Genomic DNA, 24,019 nt, shown 5'->3' with positions numbered 1-24,019 from the left:
TTTGAAGAAGCAACTTGTGCTGAGCTAAAGGGGAACCAGTGAATATACTGTACTAAGATTTCCAGAAGACATTTGACAAGGTGCAGGAAACAAAAGTGCATGGTATACGGGGTAACATATTGGGACGGACAGAAAATTGGCTAGCTAACAGGAAACAGAGAATAGGCATAAATGGGTCATTTTCTGGTTGGCAAGATGTAATGACTGGTGTGCCACAGGAATCAGTGCTGGGGCCTCAACTTTTTATAATTTATATAAATGGCTTGGCTGAAGGGACTGAAGGAATGGTTGCTAAATTTGCTGATGACACAAAGACAGGTAGGCAAGTAAGTTGTGAAGAGGACATAATGAGGCTACAAAGGGATATAGTGAGTGAGCAAAGATCTGGCAAACATTTTGGCAGGAAGGATAAAAAAGCATATTATCTCAATGGTGAGAGATTGCAGAGCTCTGAGATGCAGAGTGTCCTAGTGCATGAGTCAAAAGGTTAGTATGCAGGTACAGCAAGTAATTAGTAAAGCTAACAGAATGTTATTATTTATTGCAAGTTGAACTGAATAAAAAAGTAGGAAGGTTATGCTTCAGGGAATTGGTGAGACCACATCTGGAGTACTGTGTACAGTATTAGTCTCCTTACTTAAGAAGGGATGTATATGGATTGGAAGCAGTTCCGAGAAGGTTTACTAGACTAATAACTGGAATGGGCAGGTTGTCTTATAGAGGAAAGGTTGGACAGGCTAGCTTGTATCTGCTGGAGTTTAAAAGAGTAAGAAGTGACTTGATTGAAACCTATAAGACCCTGAGAGGGCTTGACAGGGTGAATGTGGAAAGGATGTTTCCTCTTGCGGGAGAATTATTTTCTCTCAGAGGCTGAGTGTCTTTGGAACGCTCTTCCTCAAAAGGTGGTGGAAGCAGAGTCGTTGAACATTTTTAAGGCAGAGGTAGATAGATTCTTGATAAGCAAGGGGATGAAAGGTTGTCGGTGGTCAGCGGGAATGTGGAGTTGAAATTCCAATCAAATCAGTCATGATCTTATTGAATGGTAAGTTAGGCTTGAGGGGCCAAGTAGCCACCTCCTGCTCTTAATTGGTATGTAAAAAGCTTTTTTTATGAAATGAGTGTTAAGATTTGGAACTGCCTTATATAGTGGTTGATACAGGTTCATAGAGGCCATCAAAGGGGAAACAGATAAATACTTGATGGAGAAAAATATTTCAAGAATATGAGGAAGCAGTAGGGTTGTTACTAACTGCCGAAGCAGCCATCTGTGCTGTACCATTCTATAATATTCACATGGCTCCCCATCTATCATAGATAATCCAGTGACCTGCACTGCTGGACGAGTTCATCTGTCAACAGGCTGCATTGGCCCTTTCCCTAACAACTGAATAACCTATAAACACAGACTGGCAAGGGCCCTATAGGACTAATAACCATGAATGAGGTCTTGGAATGTGATCAGCATCAGGGGCAATAACCCAGTAAGAAGTAAACATATCTTGAAGAGAACGAAAGCAAACTGACAAACAAAATGTTTTTGTTGCTAGATTTTCTATGAGATGAGAATATATTCACAAAACATAAATATACCAGGAAAAAGATTTTATTTAGTGGTATTTTTCCATTGGCACTGCTCAAAGATAACGAGTGAAATAAATATTTTCCCATCTTCCTATAATTGGTTTACTAATTCTTCTAGCATCCCAAATGAGTTTGTCAATGAGCTCATTTTGGTGTACTCTTTTTCATCACTGCCTGACTTTTCTCATTCTTTTTCCTTCTAAGGAAAATAGGCAGTCGTATCTTAAATAAAATTACTGTTAAGTGTTGCTACAAAAGTTTCTCCTGGAAAACCTGGACACACAGGGGGTTAATTATTTAAATGGAAAGAGATTGCAGAACTCTGAAGTACAGAGGCATCTGGGTGCCCTGGTACATGAATCACAAAAGATTGGCATGCAGATACAGCAACCAATTCGGAAGGCAAATGAAATATTGCTGTTTATTACAAGGGGAATGGAATATAAAAGTAGGGATGTTTTGCTACAGTTGTATTGGGTATTGGTGAGACCATATCTAGAATACTGTGCATGTACAGTCTCCTTATTTAAGAAATGTGTTGTTCCAAGCAGTTCAGAGAAGGTTCACTTGATTAATACCTAGGATGGGGGTGCGATTATCTTATGAAGAAACGTTGGACAGACTGGGAGTTTTGAAGAATGAGAGGTGATCTTACTGAAACATAAAAGATCCTGAGGAGACTTGACAGGGTCAGGAGAGACTAGAACTAGGGGGCACAGTTTAAAAATAAGGGGTTGCCTATTTAACACGGAGAATAGGAGAAATTTGTTCTCTCAGATGGTTAAGCGTCTTTGGAACTCTCTTCCCCAGAGAGCAGTGGAGACAGGGTCATTGAATATTTTAAAGGTAAAATAGATAAATTCTTGACTAACAAGGGAGTCAAAGGGTATTGGGAGTAGGTAGGAATGTAGATTTGAGGCCACTCTCTGATCAGCCATGATCTTATTAAATGGTGGAGCAGGCTGAAAGGGGCCATATGACCTACTCCTGCTGCTAATTTGTATGTTTGTATGTTCTAACCCCCAAAAAACAGATTGGTGGGGTCAGGTGGGATGTAAAAAGTTTTAAATCTCGAATCCATTCCCAATTCGCTCACTTCTGGGTTTAATGGAGCTGGGACCAGAACAGACAGTTACCCTGCTCCCAGGGATGGGCTGGTGATTTAAATACTGTAATAAGACTGAGTCTCACATTTTATCTGCTTTACAGGGTTAATGCTGTCAGGAAGTTCAAGAGATGCAAGAACTGCTACGGAGAAAAGATCCCTTTGTGGCACTGCTTGTAGGACAGGAGAAGCAGAAGTGCTTTTTCCCAACCCATTTACCTGCTAAGGCATCTGCCACCCACCCACAGCCCCTCCAGGTCAGGCATCAGAACCTCTCTTCCTCAGGGTTGGAAAAGAGACCATCCTTACCCTGGTCCCCATTCGGAATTGGAGTCTCCCTTTCTCACTGAGCTGCAGGCTCCTTACCTGAGGCTATTGCCTGTTCTGGTGTGATTAACTGAGAGCCAAGTCTGTTAAACAGGCTGGTTTCTGGGCAGGGATCCTGTTTTAAAAAAAAACAAAATTCTGTGCCCTGCTCGTAAAACATAATTCTGTCAATATCATAGTATGATACAGAACAGAAAACCATTCAGCCCATCATGCCTGTGCCAGCTCCTTCATGGACCTGATTAACCTCAATCCCAGGCTCTTGCCCACCAGTCCAACAACAAGCCTGGGAGTGAACAGTGCCAGAGACCCACAGCTAAAAGTGGTGCATGGTTGGGGGGTGGTGGATGGGGTTGGGGGGGGGCGGTGGGGTAGGCGATGGAAGACTCAATGAGAGGAGTGTAAACAACCTGACAGGATCTCGTGCTGGTATCCACAGCTGAAAGCAGCGCTGGGAAATCAGTGGGAGTAAAAGTGAGCTTGTTCGAAAAGCAGGTGATTGATTGATGTGTGTTTCTCTTTGTGCTCTCTGAGACAAAACAAGAGTAAACAAAGAGCTGGGAAATTTAAAATTTCAATCGGGAATTTAATAAGTGAATTAATGAGGGCATTAGCACAGAGCAGGTATAGAGGCATTAATTTATAGTTTAAATAAGGTACTAACTAGATTCTAAAAGCCAAAACAGGGGGGCAGAATTTGACGTTCTGTGGGTGGTTGCGCGCCTGACTCAATCACGCAATGACATTGGGCAAGTGTCCTGACATCATTGCGCATTCGCGCGATATTTCCCTCAGCTGGCACGAGTGGGTGCTGGAGCTGCGCCCGCTATTAATTAATAGGCCATTTAAGGCCATTAGCAGTCCAACTTATGTTGATTTTTTCATTGCGCGTCTGATTTTCTGCTCGTCGCACGTGCAAAACGGGCAGGTGGCCAGCTGACATTTTCAAAACCCTCATCCAAGGGCAGGATAAAAAGGGTCAGCAGCATTGTCAGTGTGAGTAGTGAGGAGTTTGGTAGATAGTTTGCTGCAGGTGAATTATTGATACTTGGCAGCTTCATCTCTGTTCAGGGCTTCATTCTTAGCATTTCTAGGCTTCATTTTAAGACTCATTGGTATCTGCAAGGTCCCTAGGGGATTCAGGCTATATGGACCCTACAAGGTATCAGACAGCCTTCTGTTACCCTGGTAATGGGGAGTGTGGTCTCCGCTGGTGGCACCTCATCTGAGGAGGAAAAGAGGGGCAGAAGGGAGAGGAAGCCGGGTGTCCCAATGCAGCTTCCAAGGGAAAGACATGTGGGAGGAAAGGCACAGGCACAAGAGGTGCAGAGCCAGCAGGAAGTCTAAGGTGGAAGAGGCCACAGAAGATGCCACTATCCTGCTGCCAGTGTTTACAGGCGGCAATGCAGCTACCTCAACATGTCTGAGATGCAATGTCGAAGGAGGCTCCGCCTCTCAAGGGAAACTGTGACTTCCATTTGTCAGATGATTAGGCCTGAGATCAGCTCCGACTGTATGGGTGGACACCCCATGCCAGTGGCTCTGAGGTCACAGTGACCCTCAACTTCTATGACTCCGGCACTTTCCAGAGGTCGGTGGGGGGGGATCTGTGTGGAGTCTCCCAATCAGCTGTCCACAGTTGCGTCAAGCTGGTGACAGAAGCTCTGTTCAGTCAGGTACTGACCTTTATTCTTTACTGAGGGAGCCAGAGGCTTTGCAACGATTACTGGGTTTCCCCACATCCAGGGTGCCATCAAGTGGCTATCAAGGCGTCAGCAGGTGAGCCCGGTGCCTTCATCAACAGGAAGGGCTTCCACTCCATGAACGTGCAGTTAGTGTGTGACCACAGGATGCTGTTTCTACAAGTCTATGCAAGGTACCCAGGCAGCTCCCATGATGTTTACATCCTCAGATACTCCCAGGTGCCGAGGCTATTGAGTGCTCCACCCCTACTGGATGGATGGCTGCTGGGTGACAAGGGCTATCCGTTGAAGAGGTGGCTCATGATGCCTCTCTGCCACCCAAGAACAGAGGCAGAGTAGCGTTACAATACGAGTCATGCCTCTACAAGAACGGGAGTAGAGAGGACCGTAGGTCTTTGCAAGACGCACTTCCGATGCCTGGACCGTTCAGGGAGTGCCCTTCAATAGACCCCAGAGTGGATGTTACTGATCGTCGTTGCATGCTGCACTCTCCACAATCTGGCACTGGCAAGGGGGTACCCAGTGGAGGAAGAAAATCTTGACAAAGCTGTACAGACCACAGATGATGAGTCTAGTAGTGAGTCAGAAGAGGAGCACAGTGAGGAGAATGCTGAGGGCATGGAGGCAGACCTCAGTAACCTGCAGGGAGGCAGGGACACCTTGATCCAACGCTCCTTCAGCTAGGCTACCAAAGATCAGATTCAACTGCGCGCCAGGGCTGCCTCCTCCATCCCGGATGTCTGAAAGGGCCCTTTCATTTGAACACAAAGAACACTCAGTACCTGTGCAATAAAGTTCAGAGCCACTTACATTTAGTATTACATACTGCCGTTCCCTGCGCCAATAAAGTAAAAAGGTGAAGCCTACTCAGGCTATGATGACAAAAACAAGGTTTATCTCATTTTGACAATATCAGACTATTTGCATAAACTTCTCTGGTCTTCATTGCCAGACCAGTATAGATAAAGTAAACATAAATGAACATAAAATCACCCATGAACTCTCCCTCTTATGCTCATGATACCTTTAACTTACACTTGCAAGCGCTACGTCTTGGTGCTTCCCCCATGCTGGCACCGGCATTGAAGACAGCCTGCTGATGCGGTTGTCCTCTGGCCAGTGGTGCCTGTGCTGGCCCTGCCTGGGAGGGAGCGGTCAGTGCCACGGCTGGCATCTCCCCAGTCATCGCAGCCTCATCAGATGTGAGAGTCACTGGCAGAGGGGTGGAGGAGCTGCTGCCGTCATCCTGAATGCCCCGAGAGGAGCCTGAAGAGATGACAAGCAGCTCGTGAGCTAACGTGAGGTCACTCTGGACCTCCCTGTTCACCATTGATGGTCAGGCACCTAGCTGGGATATTGGGTGCCTCATCCATCTCCCACATTGGCACTGACTGTCTGAGCTCAGTGCCTGTGTAAAGGCTTGCAGGTCCGAGCGTAACCCCAGGAACCACTCTTTCTCTCCCTGGAGCTGCCTCTCCATGACAGTCACCACCCTCTCAATGGAGAAGACCATGCGCTTGGCCATAAGAGTCCACACAGTGCTGATGCTCCGCATGGACCCATCCATAACAGAGACCAAGGTACACATTACCCTCATGGATCTCCGCCAGATGCTCCTGCACATGTCACTGGATATCCAGTATCTGCCGCCTAATGGATGACTCCAGAGGCTTATCATCAGCCTTCGACTGAGCATCATCCTGGTCCTCAGCAGTCCTCCGACTGCCTGGGCATTCTCTGCCTCCATCTGCACCTCAAGCAAGTATGAAATACCCTCATCAACGTGGACCAAGATACTAGCCACCAAACTAATGCCCACCAAGGTGCTGATATCTGCACTGGTGCCGGCTTCAGAGAGCGGGTGTGACGCAGGTAAAACAGAAGCCTGGTGGTCCTCCGGCATCAGGGGTGGCCCTTCAGGGTCCACAGAGCAAATGCCTGCTGGCGAACCTTAAAGGGAGAACAAGGGCTTGTCATTAGCTAAAGTCATCGTACTGTCACTGTGCATGCCAGGTACCCTGGTGAGGCAATGGAGATCTGCATCACATGGTCAATGGGTTTCCAGATTCAAAGCTCACATCAACGACGAGACTACACTAGAATCATTGCACAATCCGAAAGTCTAAACCCCTGTGCACTGCGCTCTTACCTTCATCTGGCACCCCCACCTCTCCATGTCCGGTTTCACATGGCTCTCTAGCTCCAGGGAGTCTTGCTGTGCAAGCAACAGGAGGTTCAGCTGCCCTCCGCCTGTATGTGCCCTCCCTGCCTGGTTATGGCTTGTCTTCTCCTGAAGACAGGAGCATTGATTAGTCCACTCTCTAGCTGTAGTGTCATTGCAGCCTGGCTAACCCCAGCTGAGGAGCACTTCCCAGGACACATCCAAATCGTGGCCCTCGAGCCAGAAGGCACTCAGTCCAAGCAGCGAGGGCTCATCAACTTGGCCAGCTCTGGTGTCACTGACTCAGACTGTAGCACCCCTGAAGTCCGCAGAGAGACAGCCACACTTTAACACTTCTGCACATCGACCCAAGCCAACACGGTACTCGCTCTTCCTGAGCAGGTCATTGAAGCGCTACCAGCACTGTACCCATGTGCACCGCACCATGAGATGGCTGCTCACCATTGCTGCTGCTTTCTCCCATGCCCTCTTGGTGAGGTGCAGTGGCCTCCTCTTCCTCCCATTTCTGGGGACAAGGTGGCAGCCACCTCCTCCAGGATGATGGCAAGGCACTCGTCGGAAAAGCAGGGGGCTCAGTGCCCACCCAACTTGCCCTCCTGCCTTCCGTGGCTAGCTGCACTCAACTACATTGGGAACGCTGAACACATGTCCTTCCAGTTGCTGCCTGGGCCGTTCTTAAACCAGCCGCCAGGTCGCCATTGGACTTGGCAGCCAACAGGCTCCAGCCCCTGCCCACCCCTTCCCAGCCAGTGAGGAACTGAATTAGCCTGCCAGCATGAAATTGCGGTCTGGGCCCATCATGGGTGGCAGAACCACAGCACCCGCCCAACAACCTCAAAATCCTGCCTAGTCTTTGTTAGACCATTCTGTGGCTCAGCCTTGTTGTTTGAAATTACTGTGCATATAGGAATATCAGAGCACATCATGTATCTTGGGGACCCAGGTGTCTCCAGCTGCTTGAGTTCAAGTTCCAGGTTTCCAAGCTTATGGAACAGCTGGAGTTGCTGCAGAGCATCAGGAAGGATGAGAGTTTCCAGGATTGTATGTTCCAGGAGGTGGTCACCCCACAGTCAGAGAGAGTTCAGGATAGTAGATGGGTGGTTATCCAGAGGATGGAAAAGTGCAGGAATGCAGTAATCTTTGGGATGTTTGCTACTCTCAAACCGGTACTCAGTACTGAAGTCTGCTGGGAATGACAAAACCTTGAAGGAGTGCAGTGCAGGCCATGGCACCACAGTATCTTTACAGTGCAGAAGGGGGCCATTTGGCCCATCAAGTCTGCACTGGCTCTCTAAAGAACATTCCACCTAGTCCCCTCCCCTGCCTTAACCCCATAAGCTTGCACATTCTCTCATTTCAGGTAGCAATCCAATTCCCTTTTGAATACCTCGATTGAACCTGCTCCACCACCCTTTCAGGAAGTTTGCTCCAGAGTCCCAAAAAATTTTTCCTCACATTGCATTTACTCCTTTTGCCAATTATTTTGAATCTGTGGCCTTTAGTTCTTGATGTTCTCTTGAATGGGAACAGTTTCTCACTATTTATCCTGTCCATACCCCTCAGGATCTTGAATACCTCTACCAAGTCTCTTCTTGGCCTTCTTTTTTCCGAGGAAAGCAAGTCCCAACCTCTCCAATCTATCCTCATAGCTGCAGTTCTTCATCCCGGGAATCATTCTTGTGAATCTCCTCTGTACACTCTCCAATGCCCTCACATCCTTCCTCAAGTATGTTGCCCAGAATTGGACGCAGTACTCCAGATGAGGCCTAACTCATAGATTCAAAGACATGTACAGCACAGAAGGAAGCCATTTGGCCCATTGTGTCCATGCCGGTCAACAAAGATCTGATTACATTAATCCCATTTTCCAGGGCTTGGCCCATAGCCCTGGAGGCTATGGCAACGCAAGTGAATATCTAAATATTTCTTAAATGTTACGAGAGTTTCTGACTCAACCACCCTTTCAGGCAGAGAGTTCCAGACTCCCACCACCCTCTGGGTGAAAAAATTTCTCCTCAACTCCCCTCTTAGCCTTCTACCTCTAACCTTAAATCTATGACCCCTGGTTACTGACCACTCTACTGATGAAAAAAGTGCCTTCCTATCCACCCTATGTATGCCCCTCATAATCTTATACACCTCTATCAGGTCCCCTCTCAACCTTTGCTGGTCCAAGGAAAACAACCCCAGCCTATCCAATCTTTCCTCATAGCTCAAACCCTCCAACCCAGGCAGCATCCTGGTAAATATCCTCTGCACCCTCCCCAGTGCAATCACAACCTTCCTCTAATGTGGTGACCAGAACTGCACGCAGTTGTCCAGCTGTGGTCTAACCAGCATTTTATACAGTTCCAACATAACCTCCCTGCTCTTGCCTTTATTAGCTGAGGCATAGAATACAAGTATCCCATATGCCTTCTTAACCACCTTATCTACCTGCCCTGCTACCCTCAGGGATCTGTGGATATGCACACCAAGGTCCCTCTGATCTTCAGTACTTTCCAAGGTCCTACCCTTCATAGTGTAATCACCACCGTCAACACCCCTTTGTCCTTTTGTCTATGACATCTTTGGCAGTCTCTTCTTGGCCTCCACCTATCACTGGCCTCCTATCGAGCTCTACCTGTCCCACCCTCCTCTACCAGCTTATATTTCACCTCATTTCTATATTTCTTAGTTCTGATGAAGGGTCATAAGGACTCGAAATGTCAACTGTATCCCTCTCCGCAGATGCTGTCAGACCTGCTGAGTTTTTCCAGGTATTTTTGTTTTTGTTCTAGTGTAATCCCTTGCCTTGTTAGCCTTCCCAATGTGCATTATCTCACACTTTTCTGGGTTGAATTCCATTTGCCACTGCTCTGCCTACCTGGCCAGTCCTTTGATGTCCTCCTGCAGTTTACAGCTATCTTCACTATTTATCACCCAACCAATTTTCGTGTCATCCACAAACTTCTTGATCATACCTCCTACATTTCAGTCCAAATCATTAATGTACATCACAAACAGCAAAGGCCCCAGCACCGAGCCCTGCGGAACCCCATTGGAAACAGAGTTCCAGTCACAGAAACATCCCTCCACCATCACCCTCTGCTTCCTGCCTCTCAGCCAATTTTGGATCCAACGTGCCACTTTGCCTTAGATCCCATGGGATCTTACTTTCTTGACCAGACTGCTATCAAAAGCCTTGCTAAAGTCCATGCAGAACACATCAAATGCATTATCCTCATCACCACTCCTGGTTATTTCCTCAAAGAATTTGATCAAATGTCAAACACAACCTTTGCTTAACAAATCCATGTTGACTTTCCCTGATTAATCCAAGTTCTGTCCCTCCACCATTGAGGGTTAGACTGAGTGGCCTGTAATTTCCTGGTCTATCCCTTCCTGCCATTTTTAATAATGGGACAACGTTAGCAGTCCTCCAGTCCTCTGGCACCTTACCTGTGGCCAGAGAGGATTTGAAAATTACTGCCAAGGCCCCTAATATCTCTTCCCTTGCCTCTCTCAACAGCCTGGGGTACATCTCATCCAGGCCTGTGGTTTTATCCACTCTTATGGCCGCTAAACACGCTAGTACCTCCTCTCTCTCTTTCTGTTAGTTTCCTCTAATATTTCACAGTCCTCCACCCTGACGTCTACACCTGCGTTGTCCTTTTCCATTGTGTATTCACTGAGGACTGTACCCACGTCTTCTGGGTTCACACACTCATTACCTCTATGGTCCCTAATTGGCCCTATTCTTTCCCTAATTATTCTCTTGTTCTTTATATATTTAAAAAATCCCTTTGGGTTTTCCTTTATTCTACCCACCAATGCTTTCTCATGCACTCTCTTAGCTTTCTTAATTTCCTTTTTAAGATCCCCCTGCACTTTTTATACTCCTCTAGGGACTCTGCCATACTGAGCCCTCGGTATCTGCCATAAGCTTCTCTTTTTTCTTAATTCTAACCTTTAAGTCCCTTGACACCCAGGGTTCTCCAGACTTGGTCTCCCACTTTGTCTTTATGGGAACATATTTGCCCTGTACTCTTGCTATTTCCCTCTTGAATGCCTCCCACTGCTCTGGTTTTATCTACAAGTAGCTGCTCCTAGTCCACTTGGGCCAAATTGTATCTTATCTTAGTAAAATTAGCCTTTCCCCAGTTTAGAACTTTTATTCCTGGCCCAACCTTATCCTTTTCCATAACTATCCTAAATCTAACTTAGTTACGGTCACTATCTCCAAAATGTTCCCTATTGATATGCCTTCCACCTGCCCGGGCTCAATTCCGAATATTAGGTTGAGAACTGCCCCTCCCTTGTTGGGCTTTCTACGTATGGCTAAAAAAGTTCTCCAGGATGCAACTTAAGAATTTTGCTCCCTCCCTACCTTGCACACTAAAACTATCCCAGTTAATATTTGGGTAGTTAAAATCCCCTACCATTACCGCATTATTCTTACACATCTCTGAAATTTGATTTCATATTTGATCCTCTATCTCTCCCTGACTGTTTGGAGGCCTATAGTGCATACCCAGCAGTGTGTTTGCCCCTTTTGTGTTTTTTACTTCTCTCCATATGGCTTCTTTTGGTGACCCTTCCAAGAAATCATCCCTCCTCACTGCTATAATTGATTCCTTCATCAATATTACGACCCCCCCGCCCCCCCTTCTACACCCCTCTCGTCTGAATACCCTGAAACCAGGAATGTTGAGCTGCCAATCCTGCCCTTTTAGCCAAGTCTGTGTCATAGCTATGATATTGTACTCCCACATGCCTATCTGTGCCATCAGCTTGTCTGTCTTATTCCTCAGGCTCCTTGCATTAAAATATATTCTATTTAGCCTTGCTAAACTCACTTCTTTCTTATCTAGCCTATGTTTCCTCTGCCCTCCAGGCTCACTTACTAGCGTTTTAACTTCTAATTCCATCTCAGCTTCTCTTCCCTCTGAACTACTTTTCAGGATCTTACCCCCCCCTGCCAATTTAGTTTAAATCCACCCCAATAGCATTAGCAAACCTCCCCACGAGAATGTTGGTCCCGTTTCTGTTCAGATGTAACTCGACCAACTTGTACAGGTCCTACTTCCCTCAGAAATGTCCCCAGTGCCCCAGGAATCTAAAGTCCTCTCTCCTGCACCATCTCTCCAACCATGCATTCATTTGCTCTATCTTTCTGTTCCTATACTCACTACTGTGTGGTACTGGGTATAATCTGGAGATTATACTTTGAAGCCCTGCTTTTCAATTTCCTACCTAACTCCCTAAAGTCTGCTTGCAGGACCTAATTTCTCTTTCTAAGTCATTAGTCCCAATATGGACCACGAGCTCTGGCTGTTCACCCTCCCCCTTCAGAATGCCCTGCAGCCATTCCGTGGCATCCTTGACCCTGGCACCAGAGAGGCAACATACCATCCTGGAGTCACATCTACGGCCGCAGAAGTGCCTGTCTACTCCCCTCACTAACGAATCCCCTACCACTATTGCCCTTTAACACTTCTTCCTGCCCCCTGAGCAGCTGGACCAACCACAGTGCCACGGCCTTGGCTCTGGTTGACAGTTCAACATGACCTCCTTGATCTATGATCTATGTACATGTACAACCCGGTCCCTCCGTTCCTGCACCTCTTTTAGAAGCTCTCCCTTTATTTTATACTGTCTCACCATATCTTTCATGTCAAAATGAATCACCTCACACTTCTCTGCATTGAACTTCATCTGCCACATGTCTGCCCAATAGGATTTGGCCTGCTTTTTGTGAACAGGACATACCTGGCCAATTTTCAAATATTTGGAGGTATGGCAAGCAGTGAGGAAGGTATCAATCAACTGTAATAGGGCAGATACAATAACAGAATGGACAAGCAAGTGATAGATGGAATTTAATACAGAGAAAGGTAAGGCATTGCAATTTGGCTGAAGTGATATGCAGTGGCAATATAGACTTAATGGCAGAGTTCTAAAGAGTGTGACATGGGACTTTGAAGTCCACGTGCACAGATCCTTGAAGATGGAAGGACATATTTTGAGAGAGTAGTTTAGCAAGGCATAGGGGATATTGGGCTTCACAGATAAAGGCATCGAGTACAAAAGCAGTGAAGTTATGATGAACCTTTGTAAAGCTGTGGTTGTGCCACAACGAGAGTTCTTGTTCTGGCCACCACCTCATGAAGGATGTGAGAGTCCTTGACAGGGTGCAGAGGAGATTTACCAGAGTGGTCCCAGACTTAAGGGATTTTAGCTATAAGGTTTGTTTGGAGAAGGTGGGACTGTGCTCCTTGGAGTCAAGGACCCTCACATCCTTTCTAAGGTGTAGCGACCAGAACTGGATGCAATACTCTAGTTGGGGCTTAACCAGAGCTTTATAAAGTTTCAGCATAACTTACCTGCTTTTGTACTCAATGCCACACATAGAATCATTGAATGGTTACAGCACAGACCCTCTACTTATGAAGCCCAATATCCAATATGCTTTACTAAGCACTCTTGCAATATTGGGTCAAAATCCTGGAACTCCCTCCGTAACAGCACTGTGAGTGTACCTACACCACATGGACTGCAGCGGTTCAAGAAGGCAGCTCACCATCACCTTCTCAAGGGCAGTTAGGGATGGGCAATAAATGCTGGCCTAGCCAGTGACACCCACATCCCATGAATGAATAAAAAAAATGTCCTGCTACCTTCAAAGATTTATCCCCTAAGTCCATGCACACTCTTTAAAACTGTGCCATTAAATCTATATTGCCTGTCCTTATTTCTTGTTCCAAAATGCATCACATCACACATCTTGGCATTACATTTCATCTGCCACTTGTCTGCCTTTCAAGTAGCCTGTCTTTTGACTGTTGATTGTTATCATCCTCTAAGTTTGGTATTATTCGCAAATTTTGTAATTTTACTTTGTATTCCAATATCTTAGTCATTTATGTATGGACTTGGCACTGACCCTTGGGATACACCACTGTCTATCATCCTCCTGCCTGAAAAACAACTCACTGTTTTCTGTCCTTAAACAATTTTTTATCCAAATTGACTCTCCTATTTCAAGATCCTCAACTGTGTTAACGAGCCTTTTGTGTGGTACTTCAAATGTTTACTTCAAATCCAGTCATACAACATTCATTGCATTCCCTTCATCAACCTTCTTGTCACTTCATCAAAAAATTCAATGAGATTAGTCAAGCACGATCTACCTATTACAAATTCCTGCGGTTCTCCTTAATTAAGTCAAACCTCTCCGACTTTCTGTTTTTGTTTCTAAAACTTTATGTTAAACTAACTGGCCTGTAGCAATCTCCTTCCATTCTTTTTCAAACAAGAGTGTCACATCTGACAATCTCAAATCCTTTGCCACATCCCCATAACCAGGGAAGATTGGAAGAATATCTCCGCCACAATCTACACCCTGACTTTATTTAGTAACCTGGGATGCAAGCAATATGGACCAGGTGACTTATCCATCCTGAGCAGAGCCAGCTTTCCCAGTACCACCTCCCTTTCAATTTGTACACTATTCATTTTCTCTACCATTGCCTCTTCTACTGATATTTTGTCAGCATCCTCCTAGTAAGTGCTCATTAAGTATTCTAGCCTTGCCCTGCCCTCTAAGCATTTATTACCTGCTTTGCTCCTAATAGCCTCTTGCTGTTTACATGTTGGTAGAAGATTTTTGGGTTCCCTTTTATGTTAACTGCCATTCAATTCTCATTCTCTCCTTGCTGGTTATACTTTCTTCTCTACTTCCTCTCTCAACTTATTTGGCCAGGTTCTTGCTTGAAGAATTCACCTGGCATGCATTATACACCCTTTGTTTTTGTTGCATCCTATTCTTTATCTCCCTCGGCATCTAAGCAGCCCTGGTTCCTCAACTGTCCCAGCTTGAATTCCTCGTAGAGCTACTTAGTCTGCTTCTATCCAATATAGAAGTACTATTTCCTTCTCTAGTACTATCCAAAGCTGTCACTTTATACCCCTTATTCCTCTTTTCTACTTATAGAAGTAGATGCCCCTCCCCCTGCCAATTTAAACCCATTAATTTAAACTAGTTTAGACTTTTCCTAGTGAACCTCCCTGCGAGGACACTGATCCCAGCTCTGCTGAGGTGCAACACTGAGGCTGGGTTCATTTAAGTTATTTTTAAATACCAAATGTGCAGAACATGGGCTTATAATCACCAATACTCTGTTCCACTAGAAGAACAAGTACAAAACATCATGGTAACACCCATGGTACAAGCACTAGGACCTGATCGATTAAGCCATCGTCCATGCCTGGAATCACAGAGATGTCTGCGCCACCAGAGCGATGACAGGGGCTAATGACTGCCTGACCAATCACCAGCTTATTCATTCTATTCTGTCCATCAAACTGGCTCCTAAAAGACAGGTGCAACAGAAGAGATGTCCACGAAAGATCAATGTCGAAGCTCTGAAGGATTCGATCAAAAAAGATCAATTCCAACATTACCTTAGGGAAAAACTTTCAAACTTCAAACAAGAACAGAAGACGACTGTCCACAGTGCTTGGGATGTACTTAAGTCCAATCTCATCAATGCCTGCAGACACTTGGATTTTTTGTCAGGAAACACCACGATTAATTTGATAAAAATGATCAGGACATCATCGAATTGATTGATCATAAGCACAAGACTTTCTGCGCCTGGCTCAACCCAAGCTAAATGCAAAAGGATCTGGCTTACTAAAGGCCGATATACAAAGGTGAACCCACGATGTGAAGAATATGTAGTGGCAGGCAAGTCAAAGGAAATTCAACATCTTGCTGGTATGAATGATATCTGTGGCTTCATCACTGCCACAAACACCATTTAGGGCACAAGTACTCAAGGACCAGCCTAAGTATGGGACAGGTCTGATCAAAGAAAGGAAAGCTGTCAATGCCCATTGGAGGAAGCATTATGAAGACCTATTCAATCTAGAATCAATTGTTGACAAGAGCACTTTCAACTTGAGCCCACAACACCCAGTTAGAGACGGGCTTGGAACTCTGCCAATGCCTATGGAGGTGATGAACTCCATCATACAAAATGACGAACAACAAATCAGCAGCAGGTGATGGAATCCCTGCTGAAATCTTTAAGCATGGAGGAGAGGAACTAACATTACAGCTCAATGCCCTTATCCTATGGATCTGGAATGAAAAGGAAGTCCAAATGATCTTAAAAGTGCAATGAGTGTGACAATATTCAAGAAAGGGGACAAATCCAACTGTGGAAATTACAGAGGCATCTTCTTGCTTTTCATTGCAGGAAATATCATTACAAGAACTCTTCTGAATCGATTTATTATACTTGCTGAAGAGTCACTCCCTGAATCTCAAAGTGTGTTTAGGCCATCAACAAGCACCGTTTGCTAACTACAAGAAAACTGTTGCAAACAACACCAACCTCTCTACATGGAGTTATTTGATTTGACAAAGGCCTTTGTTAGGAACTAGAGATAGTTTTAAGTAAGTTATATCTGTAATTGTGTGTGTTAAACTTAAAGCTATAGCTTATTCCTAAGTTTAATTTATACGATTATTTGTGGGTTAAAAGGATGAAACCTGGGTCTAGTTTAATTTAGACTCTTTCTCTGGGAGAATGTTGCCTGCAAGTCTGTGGGTTTGTTTGCATATATGTATTCAAATGAGGTTTTATGACTCAAAGTAGAACTAAAAATTATGCTGTTGCCAAGCAACAGAAGGGGAGACACAGAGAAACAGAAAGCAGTTTGAATTCATTTGGCGATTATGCTCTAAGGTGAAGAAATCAGTTTAAATGTCTCTTTAGCTAGACAGACTAGCAGATTGCTGAGGACAATAAGGCTAAGAATCTTAGACGAATTGCTCTTAAGTTAAAGTAACTGTCAATGTCGAGTGAGTTCTGGATCTCAAGGGAGATAACAAGTTGTCAGCAGTCTACCCAGAGCAAAAACTGCAAGGAGAGGGTCCCAAAGGATAAGGAGAAAGATCCCAAGAAGCCCATTGTTAAGTCAGAGGACCAGGACAGGAATCTGGAACAAGACCCTGTTCAGTAGAAGCGAAAGCAAGGTGCAGAGGGAAAGCTCTGAATTAAACAGTGAAAGCTGCAGGAAGCAGACTCAAGGCAAAGTGGGTTTGCAAGAAGCCAGAAGCTCCAAGGAGGCAGTCAAAGGTTGCTGACTCCTTACTATGGGTATGTGAAGCCGTGTTGTTCTGTTGGCATAGCTGAATATCTGTGCGAGAAGGCATAGAAGGCGAAGCTTGAATGCACATGGTAATCCAGGGGAGAGGGCCATTGGAAGGAGAGATCAGAACCCTGGAGGCAGACCCTTGTGGAAGGCGACCAAGAGAAAGCATCGTTTGGGAGAAGATTCCAAAGTGAGTTCTTTGAGAGTAGAAACTCTCATGTGAAAGATGGAGTTCTGTGAGACCGGTTGGCTCACATTGTGACAGCATCTGGGGGAGTTGATGGGAAATCCATAGCATCTGTTCAGGGTGGTATTTGTCACTTGGTTTCAGAGTGCGGTGTGCATGACCACAGGTCACCCATTGGTTTGCATGGGCTGTGCACTTACTGTGAACAATAGAGTTTAAGATAGCTTTTGAAACTTGTGTTATCCTTACAAATCCGTATATATCTGTAAAGGTAAAGGTGTTTATTCTTTTGCTAAAAGTTCATCAGCTAACTCATGTGGCTTTGTTCAGTAGCCGCCCTTCACGTTTCTAAACAAAAATTAAAAGTTAGGAACTGTCAAGCCAGGGTCTATCCTGGGATCTGACTTGTCCAATAATATCAGCGGAGATCATAACACCTTCAAATCTGTAAATTATGAGGCACCCTGGATTCTGCTGAAGTATGGATGGCCTCCAAAATTCGTTACCATCCTTTACCTGCTTCATGATGCAAGCAGTGATCCTTGGCAACTGATCCTTTACAGCCGCTTTTGAGGCTAAGACAGGAGTAAAACATGGTTGCGTCATCACGCCAACTCTTTTTCCGATTTTCCTTGCTGCCATGCTCCATGTGACTAGAGATAAGTTCCCTGTTGGAGTGCAGCTTATTTAGCGAATGGACTGTAACCTAGTTAATCTCAGATGACTCCAGTCAAAAAACTAAGACTACGCTGACCTCAGTCTATGAGCTCCAATATGCTGATGATGCTGCAGTAAGTGCTGTGTTGGAAATGGATCTCCAGAGAATTGCTGACGTATTTATTGAGGCATATGACAAGATGAGACCTATACTCAAGAAGTCCAAAGTCCTCCATCAGTAAGCTCCAAATGCACACACCCCAGCCCCACTGATTAGGATTAATGATGCCTAGAAAATGTGGAACACTTCCAATACCTTGGAAGTTACCTTTCACAGAAGGCTGACATTGACAAAGAAATCCAGCATCACCTGAAACCTGCTGGTGCAGCCTTTGGCCACCTGAGGAAGCAAGTGTTTGAAGACTGCGACATCAAAATTTAAACCAAGCTCATAGTCTATCATGCAGTCATGATCCATTCCTTGCTGTATGGGGCTGAAACATGGACAACGTAGAGGAGGCAGCACAAAGCTAGAAAACAGCAGGACTATGGAACCGAGTGGTTAGAACAGTGAAAGGAGAGCCAGGAATTTCAGTTTGAAGTCGAACAGTGAACAGTGGCTTGAAAGCTGTAAGCTGACTGGCTGGTGAGTAACTGTTCTTGGGGAAAACGTATATAAATAGCTGGAAATTAGAAAAGAAACTAATTTTTGAATATTTAAGTGGTAAAAGTCTACTCTATTACTAAGGTTTAAATTCATACAGTAAGTGGTGCTAAGGGCAGGCTATAAATAAAATAAAAGGAAAATAAATAATTATACAAGATTAAATAATTAGTTAATTAAAACACATTAAGCGTGGCAGGGAAGGTGATGTGTTGGAACTGCAGAATGTGGGATTCCTAAATGCCAGTGTGATCCAGGACAAACAAGTCTGCAGTAAGTGTCTGTGGCTGAGGAGCTTTGGCTCAGGGTTATTGAGCTGGAGGCGGAGCGACACATCAGGCAGGGTGAAAGTTACCTGGACACTTTGTACCAGGAGTTGGTCACACCCCTGAGGATAGGGAATTCTGATTTGCTCAGTTGTCAGGGACAAGGAGGTGTGATTGCAGGTGTGACAGGTAAAGGGACCAGAAGGCAGGAGTGCAAGAGGCTCAGCCCTTGCAATTGTCCAACAACTTTGAGGTTCTTTCAGCTCATTTGGATGAGAGTGGGGGCTGCAGGGTGGATGAGCTACCTGACCAGGACACTGTGATACAGGAAGCAATTGAAGTGGTGGGAGTAAATAGGAATGTAGTGGTAGTAGGGGATAGTCAGGGGGATAGACACAGTTCTCTCACAGCTGAGAGCGAGAGTCCAGATGGCTGTGTTGCCTGCCTGGTGCCAGGGTTGAGGACATCTGCTCTGGGCTGGAGAGGAACTTGAAGTGGGAGGGGGAGGATCCAGTTGTTGTGGTCCAAGTAGGTACCAACGACATAGGTAGGACCAGGAAAGAGGTTGTTGAGGGACTAGAGGCTAAATTAAGAAGCAGAACATTAATCTCTGGATTATTCCTTGAGCGACAAGCAAATTGATGTACAGTAAACAAGATTTGAGAGATGAATGCGTGGTTCAAAGATTGATGTGTGAGAAATGGGTTTTGATTTACGGGACAATGACACCAGTAAGTGGGAGCTGTACCACTGGGATGGTCTACACCTGAACTGTGCTGGGATTAGTGTTCTGGCGAATCGTATGACTAGGGTGGTAGAGAGGGCTTTAAACTAAATAGTGGGGGGAAGGGATCACGTCAGAGGAAATATGGTAAAGGGAAACAACAAAGTAATAGAGCAGTGCAGCAATTTGGGTAATGATTACCAAGGAGTGACAGGAAGGGACAGAATATACCATTGTAAGAGAGCAATTGCAGATAAGGCTGGAGATTGCAAAGATGGTTAAAAAAAGAGTTTAAGGATCTGCGTTTGAATACATGTAGAATCTGTAACAAAAGGGATGAATTATTAGCACAGATAGACATAAATATGTATGACCTGATAGGCATTACAGAGACATGGTTGAAAGATGACCAAGGCTGGGACCTAAACGTTGAAGAGCATTTGACATAGCGGAATGACAGGAAGCTAGGAAAAGTTGGCGGCGTGGCTCTGTTAATTAAGGATGGTACTCGTTCAGTATTGACAGTACTTACACTGTAGGACAGAGTATACAGGAAGTGATAAATGAGGCATGTAAGAAAGGTACCGCAATAATTATGGGTAACTTTAACCTACATGTAGATTGGAAGAATCAGATTGGCAATGGTAGCCAGGAAAATGAGTTCATAGAGTGTTTTCCGGACAATTTATTAGAGCAATACGTTCTGGAGCCAACCAAGGAGCAGACTATCCTAGACCTGGTATTGTGCAATGAGGCAGGATTAATCATGGTAAAGGAGTGCCTAAGAGACAACGATCACAACATGATAGAAATTCATGTTCAGTTTGAAAGTGAGAAGTATGGGCCCATGACTATTGTTTTAAACCTAAATAAAGGTAACTATGAAGGTATGAAGGCAGAGCTGACTAAGGTGACTGGGAAGCTAGGTTAAAAGGTAGACCAGAATTTTAAGGAGATATTTAATAACTCTCAGCAAGGATTTATCCCAGTGAGAAAGAAAGACTGTTTGAGAAGGATGCATCATCCATGGCTAAATAAAGAAGTCAAAGATAATCCTAAATTGAAAGAAACACTGTACAAATCCACAAATATTAGTGGTAGGTCAGAGGATTGGACAGGCTTTAAGAACCAGCAAAGAATGACTAAAAAGATAATAAAAAAGTATAAAACAGAGTATGAGAGATAGCTAGCTAGTAATATAGTAAGAGTTTCTAGGAGTATTTGAATACAAAAAGACTAACTTAAGCTAGTGTTGGTCCTCTAGAGAGTGACCCTGTGGAATTGATAATGGAAAACAAGGAAATGGCGGAGGTGTTGAAAAGATATTTTGTTTTTGTCTTCACAGCAGAAGACTTAGAAAACTTACCAAAGATAATTGAAAATCAAGAAGTGATGAGGAGGGATGAACTTAAAACAATCACCATCACCAGGAAAAAGGTGCTAGGAAAACTATTAGACCTAAAGGCTGACAGTCCCCAGGACCGGATGGCCCGTATCCTAGGGCCTTAAAAGAAGTAGCAGCAAAATTCCTTAGATTCTGGAAGGGCCCCAGTGGATTGGAAAATAGCTAATAGCTTTATTCAAGGTAGGAGGCAGAAAGCAAGGAAACTATAGGCCAGTTAGCGTAACTTCTGTCACAGGGAAAGTGCTAGAATCCATTATTAAGGAAGTTATTGCAGGATACTTAAAAAAAATCACGATGTGATCAGGCAGAGCCAATATGGCTTTGTGAAAGGGAAATTGTGTTTAACTAATCTATTACAATTTTTTGATGAAATAACATCCAAGGTGGTAAAGGGGGACTGGTGGATATGGTGCACTTGGATTTCTAGAAGGCATTTAATAAGGTGCCACAAAGTAAGATGCTATGCAAGATAAGAGCATATGGTATAGTGAGTAAAATATTAGCATGGATAAAGGATTGGTTAGCTAAAGGAAGCAGAGAGTAGTGATAAATGGGTCTTTTTTGGATTGGCAAGCTGTAACTTATGGAGTGCCACAGGGACCAATGCTGGGTTCTCAACTATTTACAATCTTATCAATGACTTGGATGAAGGGAGTGAATGTATGCTAGCTAAATTTGCTGATGACACCAAGCTGGGTAGGAAGGTAAGTTGTCAAGATGAGGTAGAGAATCTGAAAAGGGATATAGACAGGTTAAGTGAGTGGACAAAAATTTGGCAGATGCAGTATAACGTGGACAATTGTGAACTTGTCCACTTTGGCAGGAACAATAGAAAAGCAGTATACTATTTAAATGGAGAGAAATTGCAGAACTCAGTGGTCCTGCTTCATGAATCACAAAGTTGGTATGCTAGGTACAGCAAGGCAAATGAAATGTTGGCATTTATTGCAAAGGAAATGGAATATAAAAGTAGGGAAGTTTTACTGCAGCTGTACAGGGCTTTGGGCACCAGGATGAGCACTTCAGCTTTGAAGAGAGACTGGATAGGCTAATGTTGTTTACCTCAGAGCAGAGAAGGCTGAGGGGGGACCTGATAGAGGTATACAAAGTTATGAGAGACACAGATAGGATAGATAGGAAGAAACTTTTCCCCTTTGCGGAGGTGTCAATAACCAGGGGCATCAATTTAAGTTCATGGGCAGGAGGTTTAGAGGGGATTTGAGGAAAAATGTTTTCACCCAGAGGGTGGTTGGAATCTAGAACATACTGCCTGTGGGGTAGAGGCAGGAAACCCCACAACATTTAAGAGGTATTTAGATGAACACTTGAAACACCATAGCATACAGGACTATGGGCCAAGTGCTGGAAAATGGGATTAGAATAGATAGGTGCTTGGCAGCCGGCATGGACACAATGAGCCGAAGGGTTTGTTTCTGCGCTGCATAACTCTATGACCCTATGACATCTAGAGTACTATATACAGTTTTGGTCTCCTTATTTGAAAAAAAAGATATAATTGCTTTAGAGGCAGTTCAGAAAAGGTTCACTCGACTCATTCCTGGGATGAAGGGCTTATTTTATGAAGAAAGGTTGAACAGGTTAAGCCTAAAACCATTGGAGTTTAGAAGAATGACAGGTGATCTTAGTGAAACATATAAGATCATGAGGAGATTGGATAAGTTGGATACAGGGAAGATGCTTCCTCTTGTGGGGGAAACTAGAACTTGGGGACATAGTTTGAGAATTAGAGGTCTCCCTTTAACGACAGAGATTAGTTTTTTTTCCTCTCAGAGAGTCATTAGAGTGTGGAATTATCTTCCCTTGAGGGTGGAGGCTGGGTCTTAATTTATTCATGGCTGAGTTAAATTGATTTTTGTCGGACAAGGAAATCAAGGGTTAGAGGGTGCAGACAAGAAAGTGGAGCCGAAACCACAACCAGATCAGTCATGATCTTATTGAATGGTGGAGCAGCTCAAAGGGCCACATGGCCTACTCCTCCCAAGTCCCAAGGGGGTGGGGAGGGGAGGGGGTGCGCACATGGAGGGGTAAAGTTGTGAACAGAACAAATATTTAAGATGTGTAGAGTTTCCATACCTCCGCTAATAAGGTCAGTGCATGTACACTATACACAGAAGGTGTGATACTGGCCGTCTCCATCACTGGGGTCAACATAATATCTGGACAGGACAGAAAAGATCAGAATATGATTAACAACAGTGTTAGAAAATCTTTTGGACTGAAAATTTCATGAAACCCAATTAAAACCAGAAAGCACATACTTTAGGGTTTCCTCTGTATGTTATTAAATTACTCCCATTGACATTTGAGTGTCATTTTTATAGAAGGGCATGTATCTTGTTTCAACTCCCTCAACCAAACAAGGTACTGAAAAGTTACTTTTTCATGCCTGGCATTTAGTTCCTTCAGCTTTCAATTATTGTTGCCAATTTTAAAAACAAGATTTTTTTTCTTTTTGTTTCTTTTAGCCCTCTCACTCAATGCCATCTTTTTCCTTTCTCTATTTTGCTTTCCATGCATGATTTTACATTGAACTAAACATTCTAACTTACACACTCTAGTTTACACTGCCTGTTTCAGTAAGAATTCTTCAATTTAATTGGTTAAAGAGACAGGTTGTTGCTTGCCTTGATTACACATTCTGTATTGGACTAGGAATATAGAAGCAGGCGTAGTCAAGCCTACTCCAACCATTCAAACAGATCATGGCTGATCATCTACCTCTACACCATTTTCCCCCACTATCCCCATATTCCTTGATGTCATTAGTGTCCAGAAATCTATCAATTTCTGTCTTGAGCATGTTCAGTGATTGAGCTTACACAGCCCTCTCGGGTAGAGAATTCCAAAGATTCACCATTCTCTGAGTAAAGAAACTTCTCCTCACCTCAGTCTTAAATGGCCTGCCCCTTGTTCTGAGATTGTGTCTCCTGGTTCTAGACCCACCAACCAGGGGAAACATCCTATCCACAGAAACTTTTCACACCCTGCAAGAATTTTTAAAGTTTCAGTGAGATCACCTCTCATTCTGCGAAACACTAGAGAATACAGGCC

At 44.4% G+C, this 24,019-nt stretch overlaps 1 protein-coding gene across 3 annotated transcripts in view; it reads right to left on the bottom strand.

Moving 5' to 3' along the window:
* dop1a (DOP1 leucine zipper like protein A) overlaps positions 1-24,019 on the bottom strand; it is a 355,194-nt gene that overhangs the window by 46,880 nt on the left and 284,295 nt on the right. For all 3 annotated transcript variants that reach the window (XM_041213315.1, XM_041213322.1, XM_041213331.1), the window contains one exon: positions 23,042-23,124. In XM_041213315.1, the coding sequence (XP_041069249.1) occupies positions 23,042-23,124 (83 nt within the window). The remainder of the gene's footprint in view (positions 1-23,041; positions 23,125-24,019) is intronic.

The sequence above is a fragment of the Carcharodon carcharias genome, chromosome 2, assembly GCF_017639515.1.
Source record: "Carcharodon carcharias isolate sCarCar2 chromosome 2, sCarCar2.pri, whole genome shotgun sequence".
NCBI classification, from domain to species: domain Eukaryota; kingdom Metazoa; phylum Chordata; class Chondrichthyes; order Lamniformes; family Lamnidae; genus Carcharodon; species Carcharodon carcharias.
This window is presented reverse-complemented; position numbering and strand designations above follow the sequence as displayed.